The sequence below is a fragment of the Strix uralensis genome, chromosome 2, assembly GCF_047716275.1.
Source record: "Strix uralensis isolate ZFMK-TIS-50842 chromosome 2, bStrUra1, whole genome shotgun sequence".
Lineage (NCBI taxonomy): Eukaryota > Metazoa > Chordata > Aves > Strigiformes > Strigidae > Strix > Strix uralensis.
The window spans coordinates 103885997-103898545 of NC_133973.1; the positions used below are offsets into that span (position 1 = coordinate 103885997).

At 40.5% G+C, this 12549-nt stretch overlaps 1 protein-coding gene across 1 annotated transcript in view; it reads right to left on the reverse strand.

The window, feature by feature from the left end:
- Positions 1-12549, reverse strand: part of VWA8 (von Willebrand factor A domain containing 8) — a 203548-nt gene that overhangs the window by 185165 nt on the left and 5834 nt on the right. The window contains exon 2 of the mRNA XM_074859582.1: positions 4606-4683. Within this exon, the coding sequence (XP_074715683.1) occupies positions 4606-4683 (78 nt within the window). The remainder of the gene's footprint in view (positions 1-4605; positions 4684-12549) is intronic.

Genomic DNA, 12549 nt, shown 5'->3' on the forward strand with positions numbered 1-12549 from the left:
CCTCAACATTAAAATAATTCACTTTCAAGTACAGAAATCCCTTTAGTGCTACTTTTTTTCTATTTCATTATTATATGCACAAACCTGTTTCAATTCCTCATGATAATTAGTCTTCCATATATCTCAACTGACAAAACTAACAGGATTTATCACTTAACCCCTTGTATACATGCATGTCACTTTTGATCAGACATTGTGGAGAGTGGACTCAGGACACCTGACACAAAATCACACAGTGTTTGAAAGTAATCTTCCACAATTCAATGAAGTTGCATTTAACATGACTACAGCCAAACTCCCAAATGCACTTGCATCTTCAGAGAGAAGCAGAGCTGATGTGGTGTTGCAAGAGAACATCCCTTTTTCTGCCTTAACAAGGATTTGCTATCATTGAACAAAGTGTCCTAGAAGAGCTATGTTAGGAACGGTTTTGTCAAGATTAATAAATACATGAAATATCAGGTACATAGTCATTTTCATAAAATTTACAGAAACCATTAACGAAAGCAGTGCACTGATATGAACATAAAAAAAAAAATTAATGTGCATTCTCACAACTCAATTCTGAATCTAAACTATAATGGAAAGCCGTATGAAGATTCTCCAAAGTACAATTAAAGAAACAATTTTGCTTTTCAGGTACGGTGAGATTTTAAAAATGTAGGTTTTCTTTTTACTGCTAGACAATCAGTGCAAAAATAAGTGCCCTCTTTCTAGAACGTGTCAGACACAGTTATGACAGAAATCCCATTAACAAAATTCCCTTGTGTATGACTTGGTTTTACTTGTCACTTATAAAAAGAAAAAGAAGAACAATTCGTATTTTATGTACTTTTAATTATCATCTTCCAAGAAAAAGCCATTTGCCAACAACAGCAGAACAAATGACTGTTTTTACATTAACACACAAAATGGAATGCATCTTACAGAACTTGCCAGGTATTTAGCATAAGGTAACCAGCAGTACCTATCCTATCCATTTCTGCAAAATCTAACAAGGTTCAATAAAGGAGTTAAAAATCAGTTTAATCTGGTAACACATAGAATTAAATATTTTGGTACCAATTATGTGACCAAACCACAAATGTAAAGCTTTTTAGGTACTTAATACATTTATATTCCTTCTTGTGTTACAATTTTTTTCCAGATTTTTAAGGCTATTTTTAAGCCTAGAATAATAATGCTGAGTTTAGAATAAGTTATAACATCCTTAAAACTTGCTGTAAAATACAGATATGCACTTTCAAAATCACTGAATTTTAACATGACTTTTATCTGGTAGAATAACAAAAGCAGAAACATTCTATTCTACACAAATGATGAGCTAGAAAACAATATCATATGCAGTTCTAGTAAATGAAGTGTAACTGCTTCAATTCCCTCCTCTTTTTTCCTACTCTACTGCAAACATTACAAAGTCTGAGACCTTTTCAGGGATATTTTCCACTAAGTGGATGACCAAATTATTTCTAGTCTTAGTTTAAAAGAAATCAGGTAAATACTTTGGTCATTTAAATGTAATATTAGTTACTACAATAAAATTTCAAAGTAGACAACATTTCAGTTTATAGATTAGTATATATATGAAACTAAGTTCATCTACTTTACACCAAAACATTTTGTATCTACAGCAGTCATTCACAGAGCAAAACAAAAGGTACTCTTAAAACAAGAAAGAATGTGTTAAGTAATGCACATACTCTCTAAATGACTCACAAAGAGGAGATAATTGACATGAAGCCAATACAATCTACTTAATTTCACTAAAGGAATGTAACTTTGTTCTCCATAGTAACATAACCATAGAACTGAAGCACTAAGGAATAAAAAACTTCCTAAATTTAAATATACAAAGAAATTGTACTCAAGTGCTTGAAATTGATTTTCTGCTATTAAATACACGAGTATTCTACCTTACTTAATTTTATCTAATTTAATATTTAAGTTTATAAGCAAAATTTTGTGTGTTAAGTAATCCTACTGTAAGCACACGAATACTGATGAACAGTATCCCAAGCACGACAGAGGCTCCTTTCAGTCATGATTACTAAAAAAACCCAAAGAGAAACAACTAATAATACACCTAATATGTGCTAATAAACATTACTTTTAGTTGTAGTATCAGATTTTAGCTAAGATCATATCACTCTCTACAGTTCCATGTTCAATAACTTTTCTGCTATCAGATTACTTTTCAACCACTTTTTCCTTCTTATAATCGTTAACTAGAAAAATATCTGATTCTTTGAATCTATCAAATGTTTTCATAATTCTCTTACCTTCCCAGTCCAAAGAACCGAAAGAGATGCTGTTATAGCAACTTAAAGCTAACCTTTATCTCACTGAAAAGTGTGGATTGACCAAAATATGTAGTAGTGACTGGCATGGTGTGGAAGAGTGGAAGGCAGGGAAGCATTGTTCAAATTAACACATTTGGTACAGCACAGAAAAAAAACAGAAAGCAAAACAATCTACAAGAAATGTAAATAAGTGAAGCAGATCACATTAGTCATTGACATAGAGAACTGATGTCCTTCATTATCAAAATGAGAAAACAGGCACACAAACTAAAGGCTGAAAAGCAAAAATCTATCACTTAAGAAGCCGTAAAAAGTAATAATACAAAGCAGCATTTCTCAACTGTTTGGCCATATTCCCAGGGAACTCACAAGGTATGGGAAGTGTCATTACAGTCTGAAACAGAAACCCTTTCCTCATGGGCTACCCTGTAACAGCAACGGCTGACACACAGCATTCCACTGGGTATCTTTGGTACCTTAGATTACCTGGTAGGAAAGCGTCACAGTGTGATGGCTACTAGGTTATGGGGAAAAGCAGCCCACTATCCAGATGCAGATCAGCAATCTGGCCTACCAGACTACTGGCAGACTTCATACTAGTCAAAGACTGAAAGCAAACAAAATTTTCCTCTCTATATTGCTCTCTGAGCAACTTCATCTAGTTGAAGATGTCCCTGCTCATGGGGGGGTTGGACTAGATGACCTTTAAAAGGTCCCTTCCAACCCAAACTATTCTATGATTCTCTATTCCTGCTACACCTCTCAAAGGACAAATGTTGCAGAAGAAATACTGCATGTCAGAACAGAGTGAAGAAACAGTAATATAAACATGTCAGTAGTAACACAGGTCTACAGAATGGCTGAGATTGGGGGGGACCTCTGGATGTCATCTTGTCAAACCCTCCCGCTGCTCAAGCAGGGCCAGCTAAAGACTGTCTGATGAACTGAAGTACTATCGCCTAAGAACACAACAATATAAACTTTCACGCAGCAGCTCCTGCCCTTTCTGATACTGTACCAGTATCAGTAGCACTCCCTGTGCACGTGTAACATCCCTCTTGCCCTCAGCATCTCTCTCCCAGCAGAGAGATTGCCATCCTGACAGCTGTGCAGTGGCAAATCATATTATCAATGCCATCCTTCTAAAAGGATAAACAAAACCAAAAAACCCCAGTGCTCCAGAAGTTTTCTTGGTGTCTGCTCCAAAACTCATGGAATGAATTTAGACATGTTGGAAAGCAAATTCACTTGAAGTGAATGACTACACTCAGTTTCCAGCTGTAGAACCTTGCAAGCCCAGCAATGACAGTCACTGGGTGCTCTCAATGCTTGGCCCTGTCTAAGTGTAGTACAAGACTTACATACCCCTTCAGAATGCCACATGTGCTTGGTTTTGGTCTGAAAATTTATCTGGGTGGAAAAATCAGTTGTCGGTAGGCTTTTTTTAATTTAAATTTCAGACATCCAGCAGCCTACACATGAAAGTGCTGAACAAATGGCAACTGATGATTTTGGATCCTCAGGAAACAGTTGGCCTGTACTGTCCTATGAAATGCCACAACGAAAACATGATTCACTTCCTGATTCACGGTGCAAAAGAAGCAGCTCGAGAAGCATGTATTCTCAACAAACAAACAGGAAATACAGATGGCTGCAAATCCGTGGCATTTTTAATAAGGCATCAAAACATAATGTGAATTAATTGTAAGTACATGTATGCACATTGTTAATGTGCATAATTGGCTGTGTCTTTGTAAGTAATTGATAGCATTTTTTATCACTATGCAATTGACTTCATTAACTTGATGGATTCCAAAGATCTGTATGTTTGCTGACAACAATAACATGACAATCTCAGAATACTAAATAACACAGTAGAAAAACACCATACATCTGCCATACAGCAGAAAACTTCTAGGACATATAATCATATTGTAATGGAATCATAATTTTAAACTAGTGTAGTTTTATGACCAAACAATTTGAGATTACTGTATTATTTTTAGAAGTAATTGCTGGATGAGACCCATTCTAAACAAAATATTTAAACATACACAAATGATCCTTTTACTGTCCCACTGCCCAATGGGACAAGTTACATTCAAAGTTAAGAGATTCCTATATAACCAGCTGAACCAAAGATACAGTAAAGAACTCAGCAAATACAGCCTTACCCAAACTGAAAAATGCTTTTTCAAAACATAATTCTTAGATAACTTCAGTAAAGTCAGTGGGGTGACTTGAGTGAGTAAAAGTTTTTTGAATAAAGCCTTGAAACTCATTTAAAAGGAGAGCAGATTCTTACTGTAGTTCTGTGGAACAAGTTCTGGGTTCTTCGGTATTTTGAGTTTAAAAGACACATCTCCAATAGTGACCGTATCACCTAAAAAAGATAAAAGAAGTCTTTTAGTTCCCAGATACTTTTTAAGTGCTTAATGTCCTTATATTAAAGTTTAAATCATAGGCCTGTTGTCGTAAGGCTGACTGAGTTCACAAGGCAGTGTCTAATGTGGTTGAGAAATATCAGTTTACTAACTAGGCTCTGCTGCTTTTCAATAGATCAGGTACCAGAACAATTTACATTCAATTAATATTCCTTGACTTTTTTCTTTTGTTGCTGTTGTTATAACCATAACTTACTTTTTTCGAAGCTATGGAATTCAAGCTATATAACCCCATTCCATAGTGAACCCCATTCCAGCTACCATCATTGATTTATTGAAATTAAATCTTTAGCCTGTCTGTCTGCAGAACCAGCAGTGAGAAACACTTGTAGGGGTGATGATTTTCCTATGTTTTCAACCAGCCTGAACAGTACCTGTTGGAGGTACAGAATGACATATTTATGTCAGTGTGCCCTTCCTGCACTCTCTGACTGTATGGCTGCAGAACCTGGCACCCTTCCACAGTTTGAGAGGTCTCAAGCATCCATTTCTTGCTCTGGATTTCACCAAAACTAAAGCACCTGGCCATTTTACTTACTGGTGTCTTACCAGGACCTGCCTGTCTTATCTGTCTTTCTGAAACCACAGGCTTGAACTAAATTGCAGGGCATGCCCTGAGTACTTTCTCCTGGAAATCAGAAGTGAAATCATTTGTGGCCAGGAAATGGGCGAGCACCAAGGTGGCAGTGGTCACATAGAAAACAGCACAACACCCAAAACCCGTGAAACCAAGAAAATGAACTGCAGGCAGGTAACAAACTCAAAGTTTGTATTTTTCAAGAGACCATCTGGGCCATGCAAATGAGTTCACCAGTATTAAGACCATGAAACTAAGATGACGCTTGTAAAACAATGTTTTTTCCATTACTGTTGCTGAAGATAACACCACCTTCGCTGCCCAACAGGCTCTGTAGTGCGTGCATGAGGATGGAGAGGATTACTGGAGTAAGATAGCTGCACAGAGGTGCAGTGTTGCCGCAGCACTCTGATTACACTACCTTTCCATGAATTGAGGCCAAGTTTTGGAACTGCTTCTTGCTTGTGCTTTGCTCAGAAACAAGATGTAGAAAGTACATAGCCCACAAACAAGATCCAACTTCTAAAAATCCTTTTGTAGATCCGCACCTTGTCTGACTCCATCCAAGAGGACCCAGTCTACAGTTGCCTATCTCCAGCACCACATAAGGAATCGAAGAGTTTGGAAGACCAGTGCTGGAACCAGAGAGTGAGATGCTGAAGAGGAAGCTTGTCCAAATTAACAGAGCCAACTAAAATTCCTCCCATACAAACAGCAGCTCTCCTTTCAATCAGCAGTGACACTAGTTTTGCATTCAAATGCAGTTCTCTTCCAGCATACCCAGATGTTACTGCTCATCTCACAGGACTGAGAATCCCCAGGTTCTGACATGACTCACACAATCCATAGGAAAGGTTACACATTTAGGACTAGATTTATAGCAGCCAGAGGAGAATCACCTACAGCAACAAACAGGAAATGGTGAAGAAAGGATTATAGCTAATTTCCTCCCAAATTTAGAAGTTTAACAACAATGCTGAGACTGGGATTCACAGCCTGACATACATGTCTGCACATGGGTCTTTATGTTGCTCCTGAAGTCCAAATAATCAGGCCCCCATTTTTAACTTAAAATACTGGCAGAAGGCAGTAAAAGCTGGTGGTTGTTGCCACATGTTACCCAACAATACAGTGCTTCAGTGGCTTGCCAGAAAGTGGGAGAGTTAGGCAACAGCAGTACTGCCAAATAAAAGGTGGCCAAAGGTTTATCCCTGGTCCTAAGGACAAGCAGCACCAAGCAGTTCCCACCCTCCCTGCTAGAGCTAAGCACCCTTCTCTGGCAGACCTATGCAGCAGCCAAGAAATGGAATGGTCCCAAACAGAGCTGGGGCTAAACTAAGGATTAAGCAGGAGTCTAGGGTTCATTTCCTGACTCTCATGGAATTTGCAGTTCAAAGGCACCTAAGTGTACTGTGCCCTCTTCAGCCTGAAGGATTCACAGAATCACAGAATCATCTAGGTTGGAAAAGACCTTGAAGATCATCTAGTCCAACCATTAACCTAACACTGACCATTCTCAACTACACCATATCCCTAAGCGCTATGTCAACCCGACTCTTAAACACCTCCAGGGTGTTTTGCTGACTAAGGATACCAATTAAACTCAGACACCAGAATGAAAAGAGTAGGCCTATTTTACTGGTGATAACCAAATAATGTAACACAGTAATACAGAAAACATGCAGTAAGAAAAGGCAGAATAATGCACCTAAAGCAACAAATAGGAAAATACAGGGTAATGCATCAAATCATTACTACATGAGAGAGAACAGTGATTAAGAAAGATCCATCACCATTTGCATATGTTACCATCATCCAGATCCGCAGGCACTGGGCAGCCCCGGTTACAGCGAGGATTTGGAGAGCCTGTCCTGGCAAGTGGGAAGTCCTACGTGGTGCGTCCACCCATAGGTGAGGCTTCCAAAGTCTCTGTGAGCGGGTCCAGCCTTATATACTAGAGATCAGCAAGCCAGAATAGCTGGCACCTTTGTTTTGAGTGGAAAATTTCCGGTTTCATTCTCCTGTGGATTCCACCCAAAGCCTGGCCAGGGCTCGGGGGGTGAGACCAAGGGAGTTTCTAACAAGGTCAAATACTTGGGTTCTCAGCCTTGAACAAGGCTAAAGAAGGGAAGTTGGATACATTCTCTCAGCATTTCGTCCTCACTACTGATTATATTCTAAGCTGCATCTTTCACTAGTGAGCTTACACACTTTGTTAATGATTACATACTAAGTTAGCAGATTCGGTTTGGGGCCTGTTGTTCAGGCTTCAGTATTTCAATGCTTTAGCACTTTTCACATCAGCATAAGTAGGTTGTTATAACCTAGTACAATACCTACTAGCACAATGGTTATCAGTTATAAAATATACAGGATTCATCTATAGGTCAACTCTGGCTTGGGCCTGTTGTCCAAGCCTTAGCACTTCACAGGGATGGGGACTCTACCACTGCCCTGGGCAGCCCATTCCAACGCCTAACAAGCCGTTCTGTAAAGAAATACTTCCTAATATCTAGTCTAAACCTTTCATGGTGCAACTTGAGGCCATTACCTCTTGTCCTATCGCTTGTTACTTGGTTAAAGAGACTCACCCCCATCTCTCTGCAACCTCCTTTCAGGGAGTTGTAGAGGGCGATGAGGTCTCCCCTCAGCCTCCTCTTCTCCAGACTAAACAACCCCAGTTCCCTCAGTCGCTCCTCATACGACATGTGCTCCAGACTCTGCACCAGCTTCGTTGCCCTTCTCTGGACACGCTCGAGTAATTCAATGTCCTTTTTGTAGTGAGGGGCCCAAAACTGAACACAGGAATCGAGGTGCAGCCTCACCAGTGCCGAGTACGGGGGTAAGATCCCTTCCCTGTCCCTGCTGGCCACGCTATTTCTGATACAAGCCAGGATACCATTGGCCTTCTTGGCCACCTGGGCACACTGCTGGCTCATGTTCAGCCGGCTGTCAATCAACACCTCCAGGTCCCTCTCTGACTGGCAGCTCTCCAGCCACTCCTCCCCAAGCCTGTAGCGCCGCTGGGGGTTGTTGTGGCCCAAGTGCAGCACCTGGTGTTTGGCCTTATTGAAACTCCTACAGTTGGCCTTAGCCCATCGCTCCAGCCTGTCCAGATCTCTCTGCAGAGCCTCCCTACCCTCGAGCAGATCAACACTCCCACCCAACTTGGTGTCATCTGCAAACTTACTGAGGGTGCATTCGATCCCCTCGTCTAGATCATCCATAAAGATGTTAAACAGGAGAGGCCCCAAAACCGAGCCCTGGGGGACACCACTCGTGACTGGCCGCCAACCAGATTTAACTCCGTTCACCACAACTCTTTGGGCCTGGCCATCCAGCCAGTTTTTTACCCAGCAAAGCATGTGATCATCCAAGCCTCGGGCAGCCAGTTTCACCAGGAGAATGCTGTGGGAAATGGTGTCAAAGGCCTCTCTAAAGTCAAGGTAGACAACATCCACAGCCTTTCCCTCATCCAATAAGCAGGTCGCCCTGTCGTAGAAGGAGATCAGGTTTGTTCAGGCAGGACCTGCCTTTCATAAACCCGTGCTGACTGGGCCTGATCATCTGGTTGTCCCGCATGTGTTATGTGATGGTACTTTGGATGAGATGCTCCATCAGCTTCGCGGGCACCGAAGTCAAGCTGACAGGCCTGTAATTTCCCAGATCATCCTTCCGACCCTACTTATATATGGGCGTCACATTGGCCAATTCAAACTCACTCCAAAGTCCTGCAACAGCTTAGGAGCCTGGTCCCCATTCTGGGAACTGCTATATATCTTAAATTAAAGAGTCACTGGACAACAGACACAACCACTGCACGGAGTAAATTCTAAGCTTTGGCTCTCCCACGGTTTTGCCCACTTCTCTAAGTTTTAAAGTAAGAAAAAGCATTTTTTTCTTTTGAAGCCTAAGCTTCATCTCCCTTTCCCTTTGTTCTGCTGCAGCTCCAATCACTATTTCTCACTGGGGAACAGCTAAAGGATTGACCAAAATGCCTCCAAGTTGATGAAAACATCCTAGGAGCCCACTGCTTCCTGCAAAAGTTGACATCTCTCTCATTAGCTCAACTAGGAAGAATTTTAACATTCTAAAAAGAGCAGGTTGCCCGATATATCCTTAGGAAATTAGTGCCAGTTTATTTTCTCACCATTCCCCAGCCAACATGCAATGAGACAAGAGTATATGACTAATTAGCTCCTAACTTAAATCACCTCAGCTCAAGCTGTAAATACTCTTTCATGTATACAGTCTTCCAAAACACAGTAGGGACAAGATGCCGAAACAACAAGGTGTCAGACTTTTTCAATACATTGGAATGATGATATCATCTGCAGGAGAGAATTTTAATTACCTGTTTTATTAGCACAGTATTGAAAAACCATAGTTGATTTCCTGTACTCCCTAAAAAAAACCCAAACCCACAACTGAGTTTGGTCTTAGCAGAAAAATGGAACATGCATCTCTTCTGGTGGTATTTATGTCAGTCCATAACATGCTAACCCTTGATCATCTAATCATGTCTAAAAATTCCATAAATACTCCAACCATCAATGGACCCTACAAACTTTCATGAAAAATGGGCAGGGAGGGAACTATATGCAAGATGTGGAGAGAGCTGAGCACACAAAACCCCTAGCACACAGTCAGGACTTACAGCTTTTAACAGGTTTGTTGCTGCCTGGAGACGAATTTTGCCTCCAACTTGCATCTGTCCAAAAAGCAAAAATAATAGCAGTATTTAACAGAACTTTAAGCAACAATAAACCAACAGCAGTCTATTTTCCTAGATAAGTGAGCACAGGGGGGATTAGCCCACCAATCTTATCACACACTTCCACCTGGGCTACATTTTCTTGTCTCATTTATTTCTTCTGTACTTGTTTAAAATCTCATGTTTGGTTACTCCATTTCCACAGCATTTCCAAACTCTTTGAACAGAGATGTCATCCCAGACAGGCTCTTTCCAGTGTCTCACCAGCTGGCAAGGAACTGACAACAGCCTGCTTGGTAAAATGGTAGCATAAAAAGATTCATAATTTGCGAACACATATCCCAAATTATTTGGCTCCACTGCAAATTATGGAATAGCCCATGAATACTCCAACCCATCTCACAAGCTACCACCGCACTATTGTGGGCAAAAGCTATACAGACTGGGTAGGAGGTAAGTCTCCTGGTAAGGAGACTTAGTAGCTTGTATCAGGCTTGCTTAGGCAAGCAGTGAGAATGTGTCCATGGTTTCTTATCTCCCACACAGAAAACAGTAATCTTAGGTATCACAGTCTTTGGGAGGAACAGTGGGATAGAAGCAGTGCTTGATGTACACAAAGAGATATGGCTGCTGAAACAAAACAAGTGCCAAATAAGCCAAAATCCAAAAGGGAAGGGGGACATCCCATTCACGGGGCAGACAACATACAGACAAAGCATGTCGTTTAAGAGCCCATGCAAAATGGGTCAGAAATTGGCAGCACATAAAGATCGTGACCCAATAATGGGACACTGAAGAGACTCTCTGAAACAAGGAGATATTAAGACAGCCTCAATACATACAACAAACTCTTTCTACTGCATCTGGAATAGACAGGTGTGAATTGCACCTCTGGCAGAATGGCAATTCGCACATGCAGCTATCCAGTAACTGCAATGCACAGAACCTGATGTGCTCTCTTCTTTAGAGCTACATTTTAGACAGAAAACAGTATTAATACCTACATCTGCTTTTTACGATAACTGACAAGGGCTCTTCAGGTGAGTAGGCCCATTTCTTCTACTTAGTCCACTGAGGGCTGAATAAAAAGGCACCACCTCCAGCTCCAAGCCTCTGAGCTGCAGAGGAGGCAGCTGGAGGCTGGGAGAGCACTCTGGCAGAGCACCCCTGCATGAACACCCTGTGCTTTTACTCTCCCCCAGCATCGCCAACTCACTGTTCTCTGATACAGAATAGTAAGACTCGATGGACCTTTGTTCTGATCCACTGTGGATGCTTTTATGTTATAATCTCAGTAAAAAGGCTTCTTGAAGATGCAGCTTTACTGTATGGTTGGCACCTTTGACAGGTCTTGTATTTAAAAGCTGGTGAAATAACACATTAAGAAAAAATAAGGATATGAATAAATCTGAAATGGCTATTTTTCAATAAAGAAATCCTACAGGAAAAGAAAACACCCTGCACAGATCTATATGTGTGTTTAGTTTTTTGAGTGCACAACAGAAACAGTTCCAATCTCATATGTAAATCTTTATATTATCAGGGGTTTTATAAGCTTCAGGAACATTGAGTTTTTAGGTGGCTGAAATTATTGCCTTTTGGCCTCTTTAGTCCTCAATTTATGTTAGATTAACACACTCCAACAGTCATTTTAGTATATTACACATTCACTTGTACACAGGCCATCCATCTGGTCTCAAAAGCCAGTAACAGCAAGAGCATATTAAAACTGTGAAGGTGCTAAACTCTGCTAACATTAATTTCTTTGTGATAAGATCACACCTGTTAGAGGAAAGTTCAAAATCTATATTATGTTCAAATGTATATTTCCAGGTCTTAATTTCATTCTAATGTGAAGGAAAGTAGGAAGAAAAAAAGATGCTTTTAACTGATATTTATCCAGCACATTTCCATGACGGCACAGAAAAGAGTGTCAGCCTTCATCCTTGAAAAGCCGACTTAATTTGAAGAAACAGAAATGACACTTTCCAGGATTCGTTTTTTCTTTTTCCTCAACTTTTCGGGGGGGGGGGGGGGGGGGGGGGGGACGACAAAGCAGCCTTACCTCCACAACTTACCTATTTCTCTCATTTCATACCAGCTCTTACTGGCCATCTTCATGGCTGCAACCATTACACACAGTCACTGGGTAACAGCATGACTTATTCCACACATCTTATGTTGGTACTGGTGGCCTCCCAAACACATGAGTATGAGGGACAGAAACTTATTCCTCACACTCAGTAGGTTTGCTCCTTGACCAACACTGCCTTCACATACAGATGCTGACAGCTGATGCTGACTGAAATACTTGGATGTTCACACAACAAAACCGATCTCCAGTCTAAGCAAAAAAATCCACTTCACTGAAGTCACTTTTTTAATGAGCAAAAGAAGGAAAGTCTTTCCCACTAAGAAACCAAAATAATTACTTCAAACATAAAATTTGAATATTACTCAATTTCTACTCAACATTATTGTTAGACCTTCTATTTTTTTAATTTTCAGTTTTGA